Genomic DNA, 27947 nt, shown 5'->3' with positions numbered 1-27947 from the left:
AGCTTCATTTTTAATTTGATTAAAAATACAGAGGGCGATTAAATAGAAGCTTTAGTGGTAGCAATCCACTCCACATAAGATCTCAAGAGATCTTCTTGCTTTGATTTGCTAGTGCAATGTTTGAAATGTGACTTGTGAATGCTCTTCAGGTCTCTTACAGTTGGCCAAAGTTGGCCATACATATCATCTACATCATCTAGGTTCAACGCGTCCATTGCGATTGCCTCCATGCGGTCATTGCACAAGACCTCCTCCACAACCTTAAGAATTTAACAAACCAAAAATTAGTAACTTAAAGAAATGCTAGTTTACAATCACGAAGTAATATCATGTGGAGGTTTTACATTTCCTTAATCTCACCTCTTCATCATAGTTATCGTTGAACCTTTGGAGCTTTTTAACAATTCGACACAACCTTGTTGCTATAGGCATCTACACAAGAAAACCATTAATCAAAATTAGTCGTCCTTAAGAATGTCCAAACATTCACAAAATCAAATTACTAAATTTCCACTCACTATGGGGTTATTCTCGTTGGCCATATACGGTGAGATTTTATTGGAGAGATCACAAAGAGCCTACATATGGTCAAGAAAATTGATAAACTACCGTGCTCATAGCAACATTTGAGTTAATCACAGAGCGTACCTTCCTTCCACTAAGAGTTGGCACCTTCTTTTTCTTTTTAAGAGGCTCCTTGTTAGAGGTGTTCTAAGAGACGAAACTCTCATTAAGTACATGGCATGGACATAAGGATATTATATAAATTTAAAGCTAGTTTAAATCATAGTGGCAATGATTACCATCACTGAAGACAGGCTTGCAAACTTTTTTGTCGGCTTCTTGGTATTGTTTTCTTTATCCTATGAATCAAAGTTAGAATTTAACAAAGAGCACACACAAACCAAGTAAGAATAGTTTTTTTATATCTTTTTTTTAGTGTGTGTTTGGGGGGGGGGGGGAAGAGGGAGAGAGAAGAGAGAGAGGTGGGACATGGGGGAAGAAAGGAGTGAAAGCAATTTTCTTACACCTCAGGTCTTACTTACAAAACTATTAAATCCTATGTCATCGATCATTTGTTGACAACATTTATCCCTCGGCTTTGAATGTTCGTTACCACCCAAGCATTGCATGTTGAGATCCTCCCTTGTTTCATTAGACTCTGGCGAGCCGCTTGAATGAGATAGAATAAATATGTTTTCCTACAACATTAACAATCAACTACTAATATACATGAATCAAAATTCAGCCTTTTAAAGAATGATAAGTGCTAGATTGTTTTCAACTAAAAATAAGTCATTTGAAGGGGGGGGGGGGGGGGGGGGGGGGTGGGGAGAGAGAGAGAGAGCAGAGAGTGTCTAACTTCGCTCCTATCCGCTTGTCTTGTAAACTGGTCCTACCTTGCTGCACAAAGTCCTCAAGACTTACATTATAGTCAAAATCATTTTGGATCTCATTAGAAATGGAGCCGCTAACAATTGTGCTTCTATTCAACTACTCTACATCTTTTGAAAATGGCCTAGACATATCCTAAAAATGAAATAAAATCCATCAGGTTTCTCATAAATCACAAAAGAGCTAGTGTTGTGTAAGGTTAGTGCTCTAGTGTAGAGAGAGGGACACATACCAAAGCAAAAGAAAAGAGATACTAAATGGAGAAAAAAACTTGAGCTAATCTACTTGATGTTAAAAAACACAAAGACATGATGAGTGTCTTTTCCTATTTTATCATTTTTCCATTTTGCATGAATGACCTTTACATTTACACAACAAAACATGACTTACATAAAGCATGGACTTACATTAATTTTGACAAACACAAAGACACGATGGCTATCTTTTCCTATTTTATCATTTTTCCATTTTGAATGAATGACCTTTACATTTACACAACAAAACATGACTTACATAAAGCATGGACTTACATTTTGACAGAGACTAGAAATATTTTACTATACCACTAGCATTAAAAAAGAATTACAGAAATGAATAATGGTAGAGTGTACTAATTTGTGAGCAAACTAACATCTAGCTTTGACATTGTTCACTTACTCCATTTCCTTAGGACTTTCAATAAGCATTTTTAGAGTGCACACATGGAGTTAAGAGTTAATACACACACACACACTGTCACACATTTATATACAAAGTACAAAAATGTGATTTGACTTACAGTAAAGCCATTTTCCATATCAATTGAGTTTTTCTTATTTTTGTAAGAAGGATGTATCACGCTAAACTCTTCAATGAGCCCTTTAGTTGAGTGATGTTCCCATGAGACACTCACGATGTTTGTAATAGACAATTCCTTCACCAATAACAATAGAACACTGTAAGAGTGAGAGATAGTGTACACAAGAAAATCTAGAGAAACAAACTAAGTTTTTAAACATGCTAGAATCATGAGCTCTTTAAAACTTACATGTAGAGCTTGATTATTGTGGCAATCTTTAGAGGACTCCAAGAAACCTTTATTGACGCAAGGATGTAGGACTTCGTAGCTTGCTTGTAATTCTCCCTGCAACCATGCCTCCTAAACAGAATCCATGCATAACTATTTCAAGATGACGTACATACATTTAAAGAATTGAATTCACTTTTTTTAATCAAATCACCTCATCACTATCGTCGAGGGCTATGACGCCTTGGACGAGACCCGTGTAGAATGCACCTCGAGGAGGCTCCTCTTTGAGCAATGTTGTCGACCCAATATTCCCACGAGGGGAAATTTGTGAGGCCTCAATAGTAGGGATGTCATCCATGAGTGACTCATTCTAAAATGAACAATAATTATATAGTGAAATTAGATCAAGAAGCAACCAATACAAGCAATACTAACAAGAAGTAATGAAACTATATACATACATGTAATACCGTTTGCGATTCGGTGTGGTTCGAACCAAGACTTTGATAAATATTGTTGCCTTGTGCGTAAAATCTACGCCTCTTTACATCCACCACTCCCTTTCCACACTTTCTGATGTAGTTCCTATGCTCCAAGACCTTCATATACACATCTTCGACTCGCCATGGCAATAGTCCAAGTTTTCCAAAGTCGAGAGGTGGAATGTGCTTCATATTTTCTTTAATGAATTCGAGAATTTGATTAGACTTTTCTCGACTATTACGGAGATTGATGGATGAAAAATCCTCTTTGTCTTGCCCGCAAAAACCCATTTCGAACAACTCTCTAATATTCACCATGCCCTTGTTGAAGGACGCCCATGCCTCACGGTAATATTTTATAAGAAAGGATTTTCCAACAGTGGAATACATTTCCTTTACCTTCCTAGGATAGAATATCCTATCGTATGTTATTGGACGTGCACCGTTAAGAGGGATTACTACATGACTTGAAATAGAGTCACTTACAAGATCTGGCAAAGTAGTTTTTTCTTGAGGTTGAAGATTGTATTCTAGAGCTTCACTTTGTGAGGTCATGGTCACATTCTGTGAAGTATGAAAGCTTGGTAATGTTATATTCTTTGGAACAAAAGTGGAACCACCTTCTAATACCCTCTTTGACCAACCTACCAAAGCATACCTATGGGCCACTGACTTTATGCCTATTTCATTCCAACCTTCAATAGTAAGGTATAAGAGAAGCTTACCATTGATACAATTGAAAAAAATAGGCTCTATGTACTGGGATGTACCACAGAATCTTTCTACAAAATCAACCACTACTGGTGTGTCCCATGTCATCACCTTATTAAGCTCAAAGTTCAAATCTGGAAAGCTGGAAGCAAAATTAAAAGAATCTCAATCAAAGTAAGAACTTACGTTCAAGGAAATATGAGCCGAAATCAACACTCGAGCAAATGCATGCCTGGCATAGCGTGTTTCAGAAGCCATCGTTTCCTTGAACCACTGTAGAGAGCTTGTAATACGGGAACTGCTGCAGAGAGCTCCTAATACAACTTGCTCGCTGAACCACTGGAGAGAGCTTCAACTTGCTGGCTGAACCACTGCAGAGAGCTTGTAATGCGAGACCTCAAGTGAGAGAATGTAGCCACCCCATGGGAGGTATGAAGGTGAAGTTGAGGGTGGCTGAGTCAATGAAGAGATGCAAATTCGTGCTCAATAAAGCTCAACAGGCTTTCAAGCTGAACCTCTTACATGGGGAATATACAGAGGAGGAGCAGAATGTTCAAGCTGCATGGGCGCACTCATATGCAAATACGCAGGGGCTATTGAATTGAGAGAGAGAGAGAGAGAGAGAGAGAGAGAGAGAGAGAAGACGCAGGTGCAGGCGGGAGATTAGCATGAGCACCAAATAAACCAGTAAGTGTGTGTGTGTTTTGGGGGGGGGGGGGGGGGGGGGGGAGGGGAATTAGGCGGTAATCATCCAGATTCCAACTATGTACTTGACCATGTTCGTGTGTGTGTGTGTGTGTGTGTGCGTGCGCGGCTTGGTGGGGCCGTGGGAATCGTCAGTGGCTGCATTACATCGTTACACGCAGTCTGGATTGGGAATCCTAAATCCTAAATATGGTATAAGCTTAAAGAGCTCTCCAGAGGAGTCCAAACTCCAGTGGTGCCGCCTGCGCACAGCCGCAGCTGAGAGATCTAGACCTAGCTTTCCGTGCAGCAGCAGCTTAGAGAGAGAAACTGAAGAAGCAGAAGAAGAGAATATTTGTGTGCCGCAGCTGTGAGAGAGAGAGAGAGAGAGAGAGAGAGAGAGAGAGAGGTGCTGGCCATATGGGCGGGACAAGGTGAGTAGTGGGACCTGGGTCTGTTCATGGCAGCAACGCACAACCAACATTGATAGAAGCATGATGTCGGTGGCAGCTAACACCATGTGGAGACAGAGCAGAGTTCGGGAAAAATCATTTTTCAAACCATACAAAATTCCTTTCCTTGAGTTTTCCTAAAGGAAATTTAAAAAATAAGGGGTATTTTTTTGGGTTTTTACACTATTTATCTCTATTTTGGGGCGGAATTTTTCCTTTTCCCCTTGTACTCAACCGGCCTTTTTGAAAATTGGAAACGGCACGATATTAAGCTGAAACACATTTTTCCCGAACACTAAGATAGAGGGAAAAAGAGTGAGGATTTGAGGTGCGCACTGGAGTTTGCCACCTGCGCACAGCCGCACCATGGAGACTTGAGAGAGACCTGCTTCTTGTGATACAGTTGCTTTTTGACAATTTGTCCCTTGATTGGTGGGGTGGCCCACAATAGCGAGCTGGGGGGAGGACAATTTTCAACTTTCAGGGGCAGTTTTTCCCGCCCTTGATTCCTATTTGTTGATCTGTCTGGCTGTTGAGTCTCAATAGAGTCCAACCAGTATTCGGGAAAAAATCATTTTTCCACAATGCATATCCCCCCTGACCGCCAAATTAAAATATCCCAACGCACCAATATGCCTACAGCACACATTAAATTGAGTTTTCTAACCTTCAAATTGACGTTTTCCAACCTCAATAAAAAAGTAAATTGAGGCTTTTTAATCTTCAATTTTAAAATTTAGAGAAAAACCTCAAAATTTCTAATGTTTTATGCATAATTACACTCAACCTAGGTATTTTCATAGGACTACCCTCCTACCCCGCTCACATGCACCTGACTTGAAATTGGAGTGCTCGAAATTGCAACCCTTCCCATCCTTCCTCAGATATCCCAAGCTACAACTCAAAATAAGGAGACAGGTTACTTTCCGACTATGCACTACATAGCCAACATGCACCAGCTAGTGGGGATGCTCATTCGAAGAGATCCTTGCTAGAAGTTGGAACGTATAGTGTCGAGCTTCCAATAAGAAAGAAGTCATGAATCTGCTTAATGGCCTTATAAGTATCTCCTTCTTAGCCAAGAAATGCCCAAGAAAATTAAAGAATAAAGCCTCTAGTCTAGTTGAACACAAAGATATGATATATTAACATCGAGAGAGATGGTGAGCTACAATAATAGCTACGAGCTATGATATAAATAATGCACACTAATATGTACTATACATATAGTCTAGTCTGTGAGGTGATAATACTGATAGTACTGCATGCATTGTCTAGTTGAAAAATAGTGAGGTAGTCTAGTTGAAAACTCATATATGATATATTAACATTGAAAGAGACGATAAGATAGAATAATAAGTTCAAGCTACGATATAAATAATTAACGCTAATAATAAATATGATACATATATTGTAGTTGAATAATAATTGAGCATACAAGTAGTAGAAGGCTAGCAGAGTTGTTAATATAACCCTTTTTTGGGTGGATAGTGTACATGTTCTTGATATCCACTACATTGGGTGTAGATTAGAGATATACGAAGATAGTGCATGATAATAAGGTTTTACAATAATTATGATACCACATGAAATTATTATGACGATTTAATAATGATGGCAGTACTGCATATACTATTGTCTAGTTGGGAAGTAGTGAGATAGGATATAAACAATAACCGGGCCTACAATGATTATGATACCACATGTATAGATAGACAATGTCCATGCTTGTATATATAAAGCTTTGTATATACGTAGACTGTACATATATATAATTAATCGATGGACTTTCCCTTCATATTTCAATACGTGCAATCTATGAATAAATAATGCATGTAGGATAATAATGATGCATGTGTAGGCCTCTTGACTAGTTGGACACTCAGATATGATACATTAACACCGAGAGAGGTGATGAGCTAAAATAATATTTACGTGCTACGATATAAATAATGCACTCAGCTAATAGTTACGATACATATAGTATAGGGAGATAATGAGTTAGCATGTAACTTGTGAGTTAGAAGATATAAACACTAACCTACAATGATTACGATACCACATGTATAGATAGACAATATTAACATGTACATAGAATGTCAACTTATAGATATAATTAATTGATGGACTTGCCCTTCATATTTCAATACATGCGATCTATGAACAAATAATGTGAGGTAATAATGATACATGCATGCCTAGGCCTCTAGTCTAGTTGGACACTCATATGTGATATATTAACATCGAGAGAGATGATGAGCTCAATAATAATTACGAGCTACGATATAAATAATTCACACTAACAAATATGATAAATATAGTCTAGTTGAATAATGATTGAGCATATAAGGAATAATAGGCGACAAGAGTTGTGAATATAACCCTTTTTTGGGTGGATAGTGTACATGTTTTTGATATCCACTACATTGGGTGGAAGTTAGAGATATAGGAACGTAGTGCATGATAATAAGGTTTGGCAATAACTATGATACCACATGAAATTATTATGACGATATAATAATGATGGCACTGCATGTATTGTCTAGTTAGGAAGCAGTGAGATAGGATATACACAATAACCTAGCCTACGATGATTATGATACCACATGTATAGATAGACAATGTCCATGCTTATATATATGAAGCTTTGTATATACATAGACTGTCAATTACCTATATATTATTAAATGATAGCCTTGCCCTTCATATTTCAATACGTGTGATCTTTGATTAAATAATGTATGCAAGATAATAATGATGCATGCCTAGGTCTCTTCACTAGTTGGACACTCAAGTATGATATATTGACATCTAGAAGAGGTGATGAGCCACATTAATTTTCTTGCGAGCTACGAGATAAATAACGCACTCTAATAGTTACGACACAGAAATTCTAGCTAGACATTGAGTTAGGATACAACTTGTAAGCTAGAAGAGTTGTGATGGCCCTTCTTTGGGTTGATAGTATTGCACATGTTTAAGATGTCCACTAGATAGGGTGTAAATTGGAGATAAGAAGATAGTGCATGATAACAAGGTGTTGTCATCAATATAATTAATCTCTAACCTTCTGAAAGTATTTTCCAACTCAATTTGGCCAGTTTAGTATGGGGATAATAATAATACATGCTTAGGTCTCTAGTCTAGTTGGACACTAAGATATGATATATTAACATCGAGAGAGATGATGAGCTACAATAATAACTATGACCTATGATATAAATAATGCAGACTAATCATTACGATACATATAGTGTAGTAATTGGATAACTATCTAGCATATAAACAACAAGCTAGAGTCGATGTGATACTCATTCTTTGGGTGGATAGTGTACATGTTTCTGATATCCACTAGACAGGATGTAAATTAGAGATATAAGAGGATAGTGCATGATAACAATTATGATAAGGCATGTACTTATTATGACGATGCCAATGATATATGTTGCGATAATAATGATAGTATTCACGTGCATATATTGTCTAGCTAGAAAGTAGTGAAAATGGATATAAACCCTAAACCTACAGTAATTGTGATCCACATGTATAGATTGACAATATTAACATGTACGTAGAATGTCAACTTATAGATAAGTAATTGACACACTTGCCTTGAATATTTCAATACATGCAAACTATAAATAAATAATGTGAGATAATAACGATACATGCATGCCTAGGCCTCTAGTCTAGTTGAAAACTCATATATAATATATTAATATCGAAAGAGACGATGAGCTAGAATAATAAGTTGAAGCTACGATATACATAATCACGCTAATAATAAATATGATACATATATTGTAGTTGAATAATAATTGAGCATACAAGCAATAGAAGCCTAGAAGAGTTGTTAATATAACCCTTTTTTGGGTGGATAGTGTACATGTTCTTGATATCCACTAGATTGGGTGTAAATTAGAGATATACGAAGATAGTGCATGATAATAAGGTTTGACGATAGCTATGATACCACATGAAATTATTATGACGATATAATAATGATGGCAATACATATACTATTGTCTAGTTGGGAAGTAGTGAGATAGGATATAAACAATAACCTGGCCTACAATGATTATGATACCACATGTATAAATAGACAATGTCCATGCTTGTATATATAAAGCTTTGTATATAAGTAGACTATACCGATATATAATTAATCGATGAACTTTCCCTTCATATTTCAATACGTGCAATCTATGAATGTAGGATAATAATGATGCATGCCAAGGCCCCTTGACTAGTTGGACACTCAGATATGATACATTAACATCGAGAGAGGTGATGAGCTACAATAATATTTACATGCTACGATATAAATAATGCACTCTAATAGTTACGATACATATAGTCTAGCTAGATGATGAGTTAGCATGTGACTTGTAAGCTAGAATATATAAACACTAATCTACAATGGTTATGATACCACATATATAGATAGACAATATTAACATGTACTAGCAATGTCAACTTATAGATATACATATGATGGACTTGCCCTTCATATTTCAATACATGCGATCTATGAATAAATAACGCGAGATAATAATGATACACACATGCCTAGCCCTCTAATCTAATTGGACACTCATATATGACATATTAACATCGAGAGAGATGATGAGCTACAATAACAGGTACAAGCTACGGTATAAATAATCCACACTAATAAATATGATACATATAGTCTAGTTAAATAATGGTTGAGCATATAAGCAATAATAGGCTAGAAGAGTTGTGAATATAACCCTTTTTTGGGTGGATAGTGTACATGTTTCTGATATCTTATACATTGGTTGTAAATTCGAGATATAGGAAGATAGTGCATGATAGTAAGGTTTGATAATAACTATGATACCACATGAGATTATTATGACAATATAATAATGATGGCATTGCATGCATGTCCTATTGTCTAGTTGGGAAGTGTGAGATAGGATATAAACAATAACATAGCCTACAATGATTATGATACCACATGTATAGATAGACATTGTCCATGCTAGTATATATAAATAATGTACACTAATAATTACGATACATATAATCTAGTAATTGGATAACGATCTAGCATATAAACAACAAGCTAGAGTTGTTGTGATACTCATTCTTTGGGTGGATAGTGTACATGTTTCTGATATCCACTAGACATGATGTAAATTAGAAATATAAGAGGATAGTGCATGATAATAAGGTGTGATAATAATTATGATACCGCATGTAATTATTACGATGGTCCCAACTATATGTGATGCGATAATAATGATAGTATTCATGTGCATATATTGTCTAGCTAGAAAGTAGTGAAAATGGATATAAACCCTAAACGTACAGTAATTATGATCCACATATAAAGATAGACAATATTAACATGTAAGTAGAATGACAACAGTAATAGGCTAGAAGAGTTGTGAATATAACCCTTTTTTGGGTGGATAGTGTACATGTTTCTAATATCCAGTACATTGGTTGTAAATTGGAGATATAGGAAGATAGTGCATGATAGTAAGGTTTGATAATAACTATATTACCACATGAAATTATTATGAAGATATAATAATGATGGCATTGCATGCATGTACTATTGTCTAGTTGGGAAGTGTGAGATAGGATATAAACAATAACATGGCCTACAATGATTATGATACCACATGTATAGATAGACATTGTCCATGCTAGTATATATAAACCTTTATATATACCTAGACTATCTTACCTATATATAATTAATCCATGGACTTGCCCTTCATATTTCAATACGTGCGATCTATGAATAATTGACGTCTGTAGGATAAAAATGATGCATGCCTAGGCCTCTTGACTAGTTGGACACTTAGATATGATATATTAACATCAAGAGAGGTGGTGAGCTACAATAATATTTTGGAGCTACGGTATAAATAAAGCACTCTAATAGTAACGATACGTATAGTCTAGCTAAATAATGAGTTAGCATGTAACTTGTAAGCTAGAAGGTATAAACACTTATAAGCTACAATGATTATGATACCACATGTATGGATAGACATTGTCCATGCTAGTATATAAATATTTGTATATACCTAGACTGTCTTACCTATATATAATTAATCCATGGACTTGCCCTTCATATTTCAATACGTGCGATCTATGAATAAATAGTGTATGTAGGATAAAAATGATGCATGCCTAGGCCTCTTGACTAGTTGGACACTTAGATATGATATATTACCGTCAAGAGAGGTGATGAGCTAAATAATATTGTCGAGCTACGATATAGATAATCCACTGTAATAGTGTCGATACATATATTCTAGCTAGATAACCTACAATGATTATGATACCACATGTATAGATAGACAATATTAACATGTACGTAGAATGTCAACATATAAATATAAATTAATTGATGGACTTGCCCTTCATATTTCAATACATGCGATCTATGAACAAATAATGCGAGATAATAATGATACATGCATGCCTAGGCCTCTAGTCTAGTTGCACACTAGCTCATATATGATATATTAACATCGAGAGAGATGATGAGCTACAATATAAATAATTCACGCTAATCATTACAATACATATAATCTAGTAATTGGATAAGGATCTAGCATATAAACAACAAGCTAGAGTTGTGTGTATACTCATTCTTTGGGTGGATAGTGTACATGTTTTTGCTATCCACTAGATAGGATGTAAATTAGTAACTATGATACCACATGAAATTATTATGTCGATATAATAATGATGGCACTGCATATACTATTGTCTAGTTGGGAAGTATTGAGATAGGATATAAACAATAACCTGGCCTACAATGATTATGATGTTGAGCTATATAGTGTTGAGCTATGTATAATATCTCTATATATAGCACCCTGGTCCCCTCTATATAAACTTATCTCGTGTGATAACTTTACACACTCTTGGGGTTTGCAAATATTGTGGAGCCGTCTCTCTCTCTCTTTCTCTCTCTCTCCGTCTCATCTCTCGTCTCCCTCGTCAACATGGTATCAGAGCTTCAACTTCATGCACGGCTCTAAGAACTAGAAAGTAGTTCTCGACAAACTCTACCACAGATGACGGTTCTGTAAAGAACGGGTGGATCACTACGAGGATGACTATGACGAGCTCGCAGTCACCATGGCCGTCGATGTCAGGTGCACTCTTGTCTATAATTAAGGTTGCAGAAATCTGGGTGTTCTCAACCCATGAGATCATCTCCGGCGAGCCAGAAAAATGTACAACGTTGTGGAGAAACCTACACTCAGCCAGACTTTCATACTGGTAGTTTCACTGGTGTCCGCATAACGGCCTGATTTTTGCTTGCTCACTTTATTTGGAAGCACACTTAAGCCTATCCTAAGTGAAGTGGGCGCTCAAAAAGTCGCTGCAAAAGAGGCGTGTGAGACGAAGCAACAGGTTGTGTCATAGCGCAAGGCAGGAAGAGGTGTATAAAGAGGCCTATTGAAAGATCTTGCAACCGATTTCCCAACAATTTGCACCAAGAAAAATGTTAATGCATATGTCGTGGTCTGCAGAGCACCATGCTGCAACAGCAATCGCAAGATCTAAGATAAGTCATATTTTTGTTCCTCTCAAGAGAACGTTCTTATTTATTTTGTTTAGAGGATAAAGATCATGTTGCAAGGGGGTTCACGTTGTCGGGGGATAATTGTGCGAAAGGTGAGCCGGGAAGGCACCGGGCCCCTGGCTGTGAGAGGTGCTTTCCAAGCAAGGTGTAGCAAATACAATTTATCGACAACAATATTTAAAACAGGTAATTCCCAGTTAATTGACAAAATACATGATTAATCGATCACTAATGGAGCTTAAATGCTCTTTACAAGAAGAAATCCTGGCTAAAAAACAGGTGCTAAACAAGAGAATTGATGGAATCCAGCTTACTCTGCCTTCTGCTTCCTGACTCGAATGGACACTGTTAACAGTTTGAGATTAGGCTTTGTTCCGGCTATGGAGACTCGGATATGGAGATTAAGAAAATCTCGATTATGAATGGCTTAAGGCTATGGAGATTAAGAAAATGGAGCTTCCGTTATCCAGAGCTTAAGAGTATAGAGCTTCCGAGCATATTAGGCGGCTAGAAGAGCATAAGATTATGAGGAGGATTAGATTAAGAATTTCCGGCTATGGAGGTTCGAAGATTATGCTTAAGAGTTTAAAGCTATGGAGCTTCCCCGAAGATGGAGCTTAAGAGGAGAGCTTCAGAGAGCCTTTTGAGATTATGAGAAGGAACCCCCTCAAGATGATGCCCTCAAGGAAACCGTTGCTTTTCTTTATATAGTTGCATGGGACCCCCCCTTTTGCTAAATTCGGCTCACCCATTAGCGACGTCGCTCGGTAGCCACTCTAATGACATGGCAGGGCCGTTTTTCGACTAGCGTGAAAAGCTGCGCGGATGGTGCCAAAATCGTGCGTGATGGATTTTTGAGCGTTTTTCTCTTCTGTGTCGAGCTCGCCCGACCACTCTAGCGCCCAGCGCGATTGCTTCTTCGTCTTGCTGCGTCTTCTGCGCGCTGCCGCCATGCCATTCTCTTCTTTCTTTTCTCCCCTCTTCACACTTAATTTCAAAACCCTTTTGGTTTTAGGTGGCCACCCCATGGGCGGGCGACTTTTGGGCCTTGGGACGTTGGGCTTGGAGGGGTTTAATACCCTTGTAGGGCGTCACATTTGACATACATGTGGGCAAAGGCAATTTCAAGCACAACAATTAGGCGGTCGGCCTTCGTAATGGCATCACATTTGGCATATTTGACATACATGTGGGCAATGGCAATTTCAAGCACAACAATTAGGCGGTCGGCCTTCGTAACGGCATCACATTTGGCATACAAATCGGCCAAAAAGCTCGGGACTTCGTGTCCGATACGCATGTCGACCGAAGCTTTGCCAGGCTTGTTCATTGGCGGCCATAAGCATCGTAAGGGAATCACATTTGGCATACATATCTTTAAGCTGCAAATACAAGTGATTCCATTGAAGCAAGGGCTTTCCATCACATCCGATAAAAATGTCAGAGTTACTTTCTTGTCAGCCAGGTATTACCAATACGACCACTGCCGGCCAAGCAGCATCAAACGACATCCCGGTCATGAGACTCATCAAGCTATTTTTGCTCCCGCATCCCAACCCTGGACAATAAACAAAACTTTCGGCCGAGACACCAATCGAGCCGACCAGGGCGGTTCGAACCCGGCCCCCGGTGATACTTAATTTGACCATATCTTGCCAACTGAAACCCCGATTGACGAACTGAAAAGATCGACATGCTCCTGAAAGTGAGCACTTCGGACTCATGCATTCCTATCACCTTTGACCTTTTATTAGCAGATGCTCAATCCGGTACAGATCTGCTATTGACTCAACTTAAAACTGTCATAACTTCTTACCCGTAGATCCTTTTGACAAGCCATAAAGACTGTCCCGTAGAGCACATTGAACACTGCAGTCCTATGGCACAATACCCCGTCCGTGTCCACTTCAACCATACCACTTTTTAGCATTATTAGAGCATATTTTTGCCCTTTCAGCCGCATTTGAAATACATTCAGCATTGAACTCAGACTGCAATCAGCCCTTGATCATTGTTCATTAAACACATAAGCTTCAAACAAACTTAATGTGCATTTTCCTGGCATCTTTCTTTGCTTGGGAGAGGATCTGCACGACATCCACCCCCTCTGAACTTGCACAGCCTCCGGTCTGTGCCAACTGTACTTCAATCTGCATCTGTTATAGGTTTAGGTCCTTGCCATCATCAGACTCATGCAACTGGTAAACATATGAAAAATAAACTAAGGCTTACACCGTCTATCATCAATGTTCTAGCTTCATCATTAGGTAGCTACCATCAAAAATCTCTGAATCACATCTGTTGTATCTTCAAAGCATTCAATCATGGATAACTTGTTTAGTGAACCCCGCCTGACTCAAGTGCTCCGGTTTAGTGAACCCCGCCTGACTCAAGTGCTCCGGTTACTTATGCACACGGCTTGACCATTAAGTTCTCTTAAGGGAACCCTGTCAAGCTCAAGTATGTCTTACTCTGTTTGCACATGGAATGGCCGTCAAGTCATTTACCTCAAGTTCTGTTAGCAGAACCAACTCAAAAGATGTGAAGATACTTCATCAATTGTCCAAAGAAGTCAGCTCGAAGCCAGCCATGTAATCTTATTGAATGCCTAACCAAAGCTATTCTGACTTAGCATAATCTAGAAAACAAAACCTTGTACCATGCAACCTGCTACATTAGATAGCTGGTACTCTTCAAATTTGCAACTGGCACTTTAGTAGCCCCCGGGATGAAACGGGAAACCAATCATTTGACACATTGTGAGCCTTCATCTAAAAATTTTGCTCCATGCTCCAGGATCATAGGAAAAATACAAGAATTTCCAATCAGTATAGCATAAACATAAATTAGCCCTCAAATCTTCATACAAACCGCCTGGATCATATGGCATATAAGTCCATTGCCTAGGACCATGCATATATTTGTCACCTCCTGGGTCAAAAGCTTGCTCAAAATCCCCTACATCATAAGGTAACATCAGATTCCATATAGCATCATGTAGCATCAGATACTACCATATCCCCTGTGCAATTGGCTCATCCAATTGTCGATCATCAATCACAGGTAAAAGCATTGGTAGTGCACCTTCACTCTCATTAGTATTGGAATCCCAATCATGCATACCTGAGGACATCAAGTCTCTAGTAAAATCCTCTTCATTAGGCTCAAAGGATGCATCTAAAAACATTTCTCTATCTCGTAGAGGCTCAAAATCAAGTAGTGCAGCATCTAACAACTGCATAAGGTCATCATCTACTGTATCTGAACAAACTTGCTCATGCATGAATCCAGATTGATCGATATCCTTAGCATCTGTGTTTGAGAATCCTTCTAAAGCTTTATCCAGTAAGCACATAAGATCTAGGTCCACCGCTAGAGAAGGTTCCTTCATCTCGCACATCTCGGGCTGCTGCAGAAAACCAAGATTTTCACATATGACATGCATACTAAATGTATCTACTATAAATTTCTCTTCAAGTCTTGCGCCCTCATCCACATATCTTTGCACTTCTGTAGCACAAAGTTCAGCATGCCCATTGAAAATTTCATCTACTGCCCTGTCTGTATCATCGGCACAATGAAACCAATCATATTCATCAACAAGAGATGGCACTTCACTACGCACCCCCTCTGAATCAGCATCATCAAGGTCATGATCATTCTGTCATAGTGTGAGCCATGTGTCACAAATTCTTGATAGAGAGGAATTTTTCTCTCTCTCTAAATCAATATCATCAAATTCAGGACCAGTCTGCCAGATGTGTAGCTCTAGGTCACAGAAACTTATCAAAGGAGTCTGCACCCCCTTTGAATCAACATTTTGCAGATCTGCAAGCACATAATCTTTTTTAGCCAAGTCCTCAAAATCTGGTACATCCAAATTCGATAAATCTGGTATACCAAAAACCATGGTCATGCTGCTCTCAACAGCAGCCCTGCTTTGACCTCTGACATTTGCATCATTAATCAACCCTTTGGCAAAACCTGTACCCACCTCTATGATAGAATCTGTACCAGAAAAACTTTGCTCTGATTCTGAGTCAGTAACAAACGTATCAGTTGTAACCGAATCTTCATGCATGTCTACTTGAATATGGCTGCACTCATTCACCTGTACGATTTTCTCTTGAGCTTTAGCCACTTCATTGTTTTGATTTCCTGATCTCTTTTCCTCCTGTACTACATGTATATGTTTTAGGCAAAAATCAACTTCTGTATCTTGAAGCTGTAAAGACTCACCCTCAAAGGCTTCTACTTCATGTACGGCATCTGCAAGACCCAACTTTGCATACACGGCTTTGACTATGTCTTCATCATTAGCCTGTAAGAAGGTAGCATCCTGCACAATAAACTCATCAATCACAGCTTCTAACTGTGATCGTACTTGTCCTCGGATATCTGCGTAGTCCGGTAGACTTAATTTGTACTCTTTTCCTGATAGCTTTCATACTGCTCATAACTTACTTGCACAATAACTTCTTTGAAATACTCCCAGTTTCCGCTGCAGGCTCTGGTAACCTCTTGAATCTGCTCCTTCACATCTGAACTCACTAACTGCTCAAAATATTTGACCATCAACTCTTCTGGTATCCCTGTTACCTTGGTCTCTAGCTCAGCCCTCTGGATCGTATCCATCACAGAGTCGTCTCTCGTCGTATACTGCATCCAAAGCTTCATCGATTTGATTTTTCTTCTTTACGGTCTCCACTTCAAGCAGAGATCCTTGAACCAATTGAAGCATCTTCGAAAAATCTGGAACTGATGACTTATCATCAAAACCGTTTGCACTTAATTCTGCAATCAACTTCATCATCTGCTCTAAGTTCTCCATCTTTACCTCCCACCCCGGCTCGTTTCGCGTCGGGTTCACCAAGAATGTCGGGGGATAATTGTGCAAAATGTGAGCCGGGAAGGCACCGGGCCCTGGCTGTGAGAGGTGCTTTCCAAGCAAGGTGTAGCAGATACAATTTATCGACAACAATATTTAAAATAGGTAGTCCATTTAATTCCCAGTTAATTGACAAAATCCATGATTAATCGATCACTAATGGAGCTTAAATGCTCTTTACAAGAAGAAATACTGGCTAAAAAACAGGTGCTAAACAAGAGAATTGATGGAATCCTGCTTACTCTACCTTCTGCTTCCTGATTCGAATGGACACTGTTAACAGTTTGAGATTAGGCTTTGTTCCGGCTATGGAGACTCGGATATGGAGATTAAGAAAATCTCGATTATGAATGGCTTAAGGCTATGGAGATTAAGAAAATGGAGCTTCCGTTATCCAGAGCTTAAGAGTATAGAGCTTCCGAGCATATTAGGCGGCTAGAAGAGCATAAGATTATGAGGAGGATTAGATTAAGAATTTTCGGCTATGGAGGTTCGAAGATTATGCTTAAGAGTTTAAAGCTATGGAGCTTCCCCGAAGATGGAGCTTAAGAGGAGAGCTTCAGAGAGCCTTTTGAGATTATGAGAAGGAGCCCCCTCAAGATGATTCTTCTCCCCCTCCTCAGGGTCGTTTTTCTTGCTTTTATCTTAGCCTCCCCTTTGTTCCATGGGGCATGCTTTTCTAAAAATGGCAAGGCACCCATTAGCGATGTCGCTAATGGGTCCGGCCTCCTGCTGACGTGGCAGGCCGTCGGATGCCCATCACAGTTTGTAGCCGCAGTAGCACCAAATCCGATTGCGAGGCACTTCTGAGTGTTTTTCGTTTCTTCAGCGCGCTCATCCGGGCCTTACACCGCGCACTACGAGTGCATCTCCCTCCTCTGCGCCTTCGCCCCTGGTCTTCACGCCATGGGTCTTTTCTTTTTTTTTTTCCCTTGCTTGGCTTCACACTTTCTTTAGTTAAGGCGGCCATTGGCTTTTGGCCTTGGACGGCTGGCCTTGCTTTGGGTGGAGGTTTTATGCCCTTGTAGGGCACCACATTTGACATACATATCGGCAAAGCATTGCCAGACACAATCATTTCGGGCGGTCGGCCTTCCTAAAGGAATCACTTGTAGAATACAAATCAGCAAAGGCACTTCCAAACACTCTGCAGCCTTGTCACCTCCCCAATCGGCATACATACTGATTAAAGTATTTCCATTAAAAACATCTCTGTGCAGCCGCCACCTTTGCATACATATCGGCGAAGCTCTGCCAAATTACTCAGTTTTCTACAGCAAACCATAGCAGTGTTGGCACTCCAACCGAGTGGACCGACTAACGTGGACTCGGCCCCCGGTAAATGTTAAACAATTAATAATTCGATAACCATAAGTCCAATCGATATATCTCTGATCTGAAAAGACCGACATGCTCCACAAAGCGAGCACTTCAGCCTAGTGCATTTACTTCATTTCTATCCCCTCAGCCGTTGTTGCCCAACCCGGCACGGATCTGCAATTGACTTAAACTTCGAACTGCCATAACTTCTTCACCGTAGCTCCAATCGATGAGCCGTAAAGACAGGCCGGTAGAGCACATCGAGAATTGCATTCCTATGGCACAATACCCCATTCGTGTCCACTTCAAGCATACCACTTTTTAGCATTATTAAAGCATATTTTTTCCCTTTCAGCCGCATTTGACATACATTCAGCATTGAACTCGTCCTGCAATCAGCCCTTCATCATTGTTCATTAAACACATAAGCTTCAAACAAACTTAATGTGCATTTTCCTGGCATCTTTCTTTGCTTGGGAGCGGAGCTGCACGACAGCGTTTTCGATAGAGAGAACTGCTTCTACCGTGACTCTTAGGAACTCTAGTTCAAGGAAACTCTTCCGTGCTAATCCAAATTAGGGTAGAACTTGCCCGAGGATAAAAACACAGTAGCAAGCGTAGCGTTAGTAGAGTGACCTTAGCCTTCTTGTACACTATATTCTTAATTTCTTGCATATTCCATTTTGAAGATTGAAAGGATATCATCTGTGTTTTGTGAAGGGACTGCAACAGAGAAACAGAATGCTATTTTTATTTTAAAGAAATACAAAGATTTATAAATATGTATATATATAATGAGGAGCGTGCATATACTGCCGGAGCTTTGTATAGCGTATGTTGCGTTTTATCCTTAGAATCCTCCTAGCAGCTTGTATTTTTGGAGTGGCGAGCGTGCATACAAGCGTATGTTACGCTTTATACTAGCACATGGTGATCAATAGCCGATTAATTTGTATATTGAGGTGCTACGCAATCGCGGCAAGTCTATTATTAGCATCCTTTGACAAGTCTATTACAAGCGTCCTTGTCCTGCAAGTTATGATGTCTTGCCATATTGAGATTGTATGTTTGGACGTCAGAACATGTAATTTGTTGCTATTGATCTTGTTGCAATTTGTCATAAATATTTCACGTAATTTTATGATCGTCTTATGGGACTGTATACTAATGTGTGTGATAGTTTTCCTTTGACATTATCTACTAACTAATCATTGTCTTGAGGTTTTACAGATTTTGCACAAAACTAGCGTCTCCGATCTCATGGTACGTAAAGCCACGATGATGATTACTATTTTATAGTTTTTATTTAATTTGAGAAAAAAGTCTCTGATGCCATGCATGGTATGTAAAGCCATGATGATTGAAATTTCAAAGTTTTTCTGAGCGTCTCTAATGCCATGGTGAATACCGTGATGCCATGGTACGTAAAGCCATGATGAGGATTACTATTTTACAGTTTTTATTTGATTTGAAGAAGACATATATGATGTCATGGTACGTAAAACCATGATGATTTCTATTTCAAAGATTTTCTGAGCGTCTCTTATGTCATCGTCAATACCGTGTTGCCATGGTACGTAAAGCCATGATGATGACAACTACCAGTTGTTGAGATCTTGGGGGCCCCAATATGTTCATTACATCTTGGCTTTGTATATATGTGTGCACATGTGATTACATTGATATTGCATTTGTTTCTATGTCATCTGCACATATGATTGCATCAGCATTACGTTTGCTTCTATGTCGTCTCTAGAGCAGTGTCGCAAACCATCTCTAAGGACAATCTGATGTGGTTATTTCTAACCTTCGCATCTCGATATGTTTCTTGAGTTGATATTGTTTACAGGATGAAAGTCATGTCAAGTACTGTGTATAGAGGTTCAAAGATATTCAAGATGCCGATGTGATGTGGGGCTCAACGATATTCAAGCTACTCAAAGATATTAAAGCTTTTCAAAGATATTGAAGAATTTGCATCAATTGTATGTATAGTCTTGTTAAAGACCCTTGAAAGGACACATTGTAAAACAGGAGTGATGTAGCTCCTTTGAACATTGTAAATATATATTTGAAATATTTCAATATAACAGTGGGTATATATAGAGCTGTGGGTTTTTCCCTTGAGCCCCCAAGGGTTTTTTCATCCATAGTTAGGGACCTTCATTTGAGTGGGGGTGTTGAGCTATATATAGTATCTCTATATATAGCACCCTGGTCCCCTCTATATAAACTTATCTCATGTGATAACTTTATACACTCTTGGGGTTTGCAAATACTATGGATCCGTCTCTCTCTCTCTTTCTCTCTCTCTCCGTCTCATCTCTCGTCTCCCTCGTCAACATATGATACCACATGTATAGATAGACAATGTACATGCTTATATATATAAATCTATGTATATACGTACGTAGACTATACCTCTATATAATTAATCCACATGGGATCTATGAATAAGTAATGCGGGATAATAATCATACATGCTTAGGCCTCTTGTCTAGTTGGACCTAAGCTATGATATATTAACATCGAGAGAGATGATGAGCTACAATAATAACTACGACCTACGATATAAATAATGCACACTAAAAATTACGATACATATAGTCTAGTAATTGGATAACAATCTAGCATATAAACAACAAGCTAGAGTTGTTGTGATACTCATTCTTTGGGTGGCTAGTGTACATGTTTCGTATATCCACTAGATAGGATGTAAATTAGAGATATACGAAGATAGTGCATGGTAATAAGGTGTGATAGTAATTATGATACCACATGTAATTATTACGATGATCCCAACGATATGTGATGCGATAATAATGATGGTATTCATGTGCATATATTGTCTAGCTAGAAAGTAGTGAAAATGGATATAAACCCTAAACCTACAGTAATTATGATCCACATGTATAGATAGTTAATATTAACATGAATGTAAAATGTCAACATATAGATAACTAATTGACAGACTTGCCTTGAATATTTCAATACATGCAATCTATAAATAAATAATAATGATACATGCATGCCTAGGTCTCTAGTCTAAAAAAACTCGTATATGATATATTAACATCGAAAGAGACAATGAGCTAGAATAATAAGTACAAGATATGATATAAATAATTCACGCTAATGAATATGATACATATAGTCTATAAGTTGAATAATGATTGAGCATATAAGCAATAATAGGCTACAAGAGTTGTGAATATATATAACCCTTTTTTGGGTGGATAGTGTACATGTTTATGGTATCCACTACATTGGTTGTAAATTAGAGATAGAAGAAGATATTGCATGATAGTAAGGTTTGACAATAACTATGATACCACATGAAATTATTATGATGATATAATAATGATGGCACTGCATGTAGTACTGTCTAGTTGGGAAGTAGTGAGATAGGATATAAACAATAACCTGACCTACAATGATTATGATACCACATGTATAGATAGACAATGTCCATGCTTGTATATATAAAGATAATTTGTATATACGTACGTAGACTATACGTATATATATTTAATCGATGGAGTTGCCCTTCATATTTCAATACGTGCGATCTATAAATAAATTATGCATGTAGGATAATAATGATGCATGCCTAGGCCTCTTGACTAGTTGGACACCCAGATATAATACATTAACATCGAGAGAGGTGATGAGCTACAATAATATTTACGTGCTACGATATAAATGATGCACTCTAATAGTTACGATACATATAGTCTAAATCGATGATGAGTTAGCATGTCACTTGTAAGCTAGAAGATATAAACGCTAACCTACAATGATTATGATACCACATGTAAAGATAGACTTGTTACATTTCATGAGCTATAATGTTTATTATATAGTACTGATGCTAGTCTAAATGTTATATTGTCTATTGAGCCAATCTAGTAAATCTTTATAACATGTGCCTATGCCTCTAGTCTAGTTGGACACTGAGATATGATACATTAACATCGAGAGAGTTAATAAGCTACGATAATAACTATGAGCTACAATAGAGATAATATACACTAATAATTGCGATACATATAGTCTAGTTGGATAATGATTGAGCATATAAGCAACAATAAGCTAGAAGAGTTTTCAATATACCCCTTCTTTGGGTGGATAGTGTACATGTTTCTGATATCGACTACATCAGCATGTGTAAATAAGAGATATAAGAAGACAGTGCATGATAATAAGGTGTGATAATAATTATGATACCACAGTAATTATTACGTCGATGTAAATATATATATGTGAGGCGATATTAATGATGGTATTGCATGTATTGTCTAGTTGGGAATTAGTGAGATAGGATATAAACACCTACCTATAACAATTATGATACCACATGTATAAATACACAATGTCCATGACTGTATATGTAAAGCTTTATATGTACGTAGAGTGTCAACTTATAGATAATTAATTGATTGACTTTCCCTTCATATTCCAATACATGGGATCTATGAATAAATATTGTATGCAGTAGGAGTAGTAAGAGAATCCCTAAGAGGATATATATATAGATATATAGTGTGGAGATTGGAGATTGCCGAGTAGGGTTCTACGTTATCAACTGTAGCAGCCTGTGCAAAAGCCAAGCTTTCCAGCCTGGCAAGGGTAAACCGAGCCCCGTGCTAATGCACTCTAAATTGGCACATGGATATTTTGGTAAATTTTGAAGTGCGAGGCACAGCCGGCGGGGTCTATTGAGTCGAATTTGGATGAGGGCTCGTGAAACATTTTTTGTGGACCCGGCTTTGGAACTTTTTCACATATTATAACTAAAAGTTTCATAATATGAACCGGCTTGAGAACCTTCTTGCCCAAATTTGAGCCAGCCATTTTTTATTTTGAACAAGCTGTGGATAAAGAGAACCTACTTTTTTTCGAGCTTGTATACTAATATTGTCAAACTCAGTGTTTGCGACAAATGTGTCTCAACTTAGGCCCGTGTCACACTGGGGCACCCAAAACATGGCGAAGAGGAGGTGGCGCCCCCCTATTCGTCCGCCAAAAAGTGATTTTGGGCCTAGAAGCTTTGTCAGATGGCCAGCCTCTTAAGCCCAGCCAACTTTCCAAAGTGGTGGCCATCTCTCAAACAGTAACCCGGAAGCGCACGTCACAGGTCTTAATATCGTGCCATTTTCAATTTCAAAAATGTAGGTTGAGAGCAAGGGGGAAAGAAGAAATTCCACCCCAAAATAGAGAAAAGTAGTGTAAACACCCAAAAACATAGCCGGATTTTCTAAAATTTCCTCTTTGCAAATTCAAGGAAAGTATGTATGTATGTTACACTAACATTAATATTATGTAATGCTCCAATATTCAATGATTGGTTGGTGGCCCGCACTCCAGCAGTGCTGCATGAGCGATTAGATCACTCCTCCTTTTGGCTCTCCCACATTGAGCGTGAGACTTCTGCCGTGGACATGGAGATTCCAGTGCGCGCCAGTCTTTTTCCCTTCTGTCTCCACATGGTGCTAGCTGCCACCAACATCATGCTTCAATCAATGTTGACTGTGCGCTGCCATGAACAGACCCAGGTCCCACTCGCCTTGTCCCGCCCAAATGGCCAGGGCCCAGCACACCTCTCTCTCTCTCTCTCAGCTGCGGCACAGAAAACTTTTCTTCTTCTTCTTCTTCTCTCAGCTGCGGCACAGAAAGCCAGGTCTCCATCGCCTGGAGCTATCGGTACACTAGCGCCTAGCTGGGCCGCCATCACTTGCTGCTCTGTCTCTCTCTATCTCTCTGGTTCCAGCTGATGTGTAGGGGCTGCGAACGCGTGGCGCTGCTCTCCGTAGTCTGTCAGGGCATCCCAGCTCATGTGTAGGAGCTGCCAACGCATGATGTAGCTGATCTCCCTCATCTCTCGGTGCATCTCAGCTCATGTGAAGAAGCTGCCAACGCCAGAATAGCAGTCTGCAGGCCGCCATCAAGCCTGGTCCAGCGCGCGAGCGTGTTGCTCAAATCAATTGTGAAGGCTTCACTTCGACATATTGAAGAAGACGTCGTGCAGCAGCGTAGCCTGTCGCCTGTCGCAATACTCCAACTCATCGGCATTGAGTTCTCTTAAATCTTTCAGGTGCTTATCATTTTTTCTCCTCTAGTTATTTCCATTGTCCGGAGGAATTAGACGTGGCGCTCTATTAATCAAGCTCTTTATTCCCTCATCATGTACACTGCTCTCTCGATTCCGGAATTAACAGTGCATGACAAAACTTAATTTTAGTGTAGCTTAGCCTCAAATGCCATGCTTGCATGTATAGATGGACGTAATTACAGCAATGATAGAAAAAGCTTTACTATAGATAGTTGGTTCATTAATGTACGTGAATGAGAATAAGTATACATGCATGGATTTTATCTCTGTGTATTTAATGCAGCTATTTCTTTGTCAGACCGTAACTGGTTTTGGAATTGTTTTTACTTGGTTAAATAAAGTTGCCCATGCTTCCAAAAGAGTGGCTCACTGAAAATTTGATAGAAGTAAGAGATTTTTGTGCACCTTGCCTGGGACCACACCCCAAACCCCCATCCGTTGCATGCTTAAAAGCATACCTTTGCATTATAGAGAATTTTGCTAAGTCTGTTTTTAAAAAAAAACGCTGCTCATGTTGTAAAAGTAGGATGTAGAAGCTACTCCATGTTGTATAATGAGGCTCCATTATAGTACCCAACCCTATCCAAGTTGATAAGCTTATGCTCATTCAAGTTGATTGATAAGCTTGTTGGTGGCTTCAGTCCAGAGATCTTTGATCATCCTTGTGGAGGCGCCTCCTTGAGTGTGGCCTCCTTAACGATGATCAGCAACGTTAATTTTGCTAGCTGATCATCGTCGCCACTGGCCCGATGCGAGATCTCCACAACTCCCATTGTATTGGCCCTTAAATGGGTTGAGAGCAGGGTCGGTTCTCTTGCTTGTCTGGTTGTAGTTGCATGAACTGAACTAATTTGGCCCCTTAGGACGTCTTGAATCGAAAAGGCTTATAATTAGTCCTTTTCTAACTTACCGGGTTTCTTTTGATGGAGATTCACAAATATTATCTTCTAGACTTTAAGCTGGAGTCTGGAGATCTTGGTAAATGCTTTCACTCCCTAGATCATATTGTGCAGTTATCTAAGCCAACCGCCACAATGCTTTGCTTCTGATAGGATGTTAGCAAGGTGTATAGTCGGAATCTACCCTTCAACACACATAAAGCTATAATTAACATCATTTTCTACCGCTCAATTTAGAAACATGCCAACTATAATCCATCCCATTGACACCTTTGTCCATGTACACATAGGGTTCCAAAGCTAGAATACGGCACATGTCAAATGGTGTACAAACAGTGTGATTTATAGTATCTTGATTGCTACTGTGGAGAGAGAGAGAGAGAGAGAGAGAGAGAGAGAGAGAGAGAGAGAGAGAGAGAGAGAGAGAGAGAGAGAGAGAGAGAGAAACACGAATGATAGGCTTAACATGCTTCTCTAATGTTAAGTGCTAGCCAGATTGCAATTTAGGAGCCTACTTCTCTAATGATTTCATGTAGTCGAGTTATCATGGGTTGTTACTAGTTAGTAATGTGCGATTGTCGTATTTTTCAGAATGAACACAGAGCACACTCAGGAGTATGCTCTTAACGAAGCTATTTGGAAAACCATTATTAGAATCCAATCTGTGATGGATTCCCATCGAGCTTCCATAAAGCTTCAAGACGATGTAATGCGTGTCTTATTTCAAGGCTTAGGCTCTGTTTCTGAAGGAAACGAAAAATGTCTTGCTAAGCTCTTGGCAGAGAAGAGCAATGATTGGAATGGAAGTCTTAATGATTTCAAAACACCAAGTAACTTCTCTGGAATACTGAAGCTCTACAAAGACAAAGGTATGGTTATCCCTCAAGAATGGAAACTATGTCTTGGCAGTGAAAGTCATCCCCATGAACCACAAGTCTTTCCACCTAGCAAAGAGGATGCTGATAGAGACACCTCCATGTGTGTTTGCATTGATGGAGTCCGATCAAGACATCGTGAGCGAGATTTCCTTGTTTGTTGTGAAAGATGTTCAAAGTGCAGCAAAAGCAGAAAGGAGATGATGCCATTCTTATACACATCTTTGATAGATCAATTGAGATGTCTCTGTCAAAGTGAAGAATATTGTCATGATTTCTTAAGCATGTGGAGAGCTCGAGAAAGATGGTTGGGCAAGGAGCCCTCTCAACATCCTGAATTTATGCAGGAAGTATGGGATGGAGAGAAAATGCGGATTTATCACGACTTTTGGAATCCTGGTGCCTTTTGGGAGGCTCCAGTTGTGTGTCAAAATGACAAGTGCAAGATGACATATCGAGCATTTCCCAAGTGTTTGTCAAGCAAAGAGCTTATTAGAAGCTAGAACGAGGATACACAAGTCTATGAGTTTGCGTGTACAAGGTGTAAAAAACAAATTTGGGGAGAGAGGAAGCTTATTAGAGGAGACCCAAGGAATTTTTCTCTTCTCTTGCATTGGGATGGATTTCAAGCAGCATCAACAACTATGAAAGATAGTGCAGTAGTCGAGATCACTTTCTTGAATGGAGGAAAACGATCTACTCTTGGTTCTATTCCAGTATTGTTTCTTCCCCTGTCAAACAAAGAGTTAGAAAAGAAGCATGGAGATATTCTCTCTTGTTTTCTAGAACCCTTGCTTCAGGATTTAGAAAGCTTATTTCTCGATGGTTTTGAAGCCAACTATGCCTATAGTAAAAGCCGTATTCATCAAGGGCTTCCAAATGAAACAACAAAGTTGTGAGGAATCTTAATGATGTGCAGTGGGGACCATCCAGCTCAATGTAAGCTAGGAAAGTTGAAAGATGGCGGGAAGAGCTTTTGTCGACGGTGTAAAGCACATGCATCACTTCAGCAAGATGCAACTGGGTCAAGATATGTGTATGATAATAATAGGTTTCAAGCTAGACATCCTCCTCAAGGTCAAAATGTAGAAGACATGTGGTCAGCAATCAGACAAGCGAAACACTCTCCTACTAAAGAAGGCAAGGAAGATATACTTCGGGATGCAGGTTTTTCTAGTAAATCCGTTCTTTGGAGATTGTATCACTTATATGCGTTCGACCAGTCTAAAGACTTAGTATATGATTCTATGCATGTACTATCTCTGAACTTATTTCAAAATTACATCAAAAAGCTGATCTTATCTGCTACTACACCAATGAAGTGTGCCATCGGCAATGTTGTTAAGGAGGTTACATCTGTCATTCCAAAGATTATTTTGAACTCAAGGCGATGGCCAAGGAACCCATCGAAGCACTTTAAAATGTTCAAGGCAGAAGAGTGCCAAAAATTTGTACAGTGGTGTCTGCCTCACATTCTAAATGTAGTGCAGGGAATCACAGACGAACAACGTCAACTTGGGATGCTTCTTGTTGAT

The 27947-nt window shown here is 39.0% G+C and overlaps 2 protein-coding genes across 2 annotated transcripts; one reads left to right on the top strand and one right to left on the bottom strand.

The window, feature by feature from the left end:
- Window positions 1-38: 38 nt before the first annotated feature.
- LOC147442007 (uncharacterized) lies at window positions 39-3441 on the bottom strand. The gene is made up of 8 exons (XM_086529320.1): window positions 2875-3441; window positions 2616-2768; window positions 2423-2533; window positions 2174-2308; window positions 804-863; window positions 649-711; window positions 361-432; window positions 39-260 (listed from the first exon to the last, which is right to left on the bottom strand). Exons 1-8 carry the CDS (start codon window positions 3439-3441, stop codon window positions 39-41), a joined length of 1383 nt encoding a protein of 460 aa, XP_086385446.1.
- Window positions 3442-26204: 22763 nt separating this feature from the next.
- On the top strand, window positions 26205-26915 carry LOC147442006 (uncharacterized). Its single transcript, XM_086529559.1, has one exon. The coding sequence runs from the start codon at window positions 26205-26207 to the stop codon at window positions 26913-26915; it is 711 nt and encodes a 236-aa protein (XP_086385685.1).
- Window positions 26916-27947: the final 1032 nt, after the last annotated feature.

Source organism: Adiantum capillus-veneris, chromosome 14, assembly GCF_014529385.1.
Source record: "Adiantum capillus-veneris isolate H3 chromosome 14, ASM1452938v2, whole genome shotgun sequence".
Classification (NCBI taxonomy): Eukaryota; Viridiplantae; Streptophyta; class Polypodiopsida; order Polypodiales; family Pteridaceae; genus Adiantum; species Adiantum capillus-veneris.
This window is presented reverse-complemented; position numbering and strand designations above follow the sequence as displayed.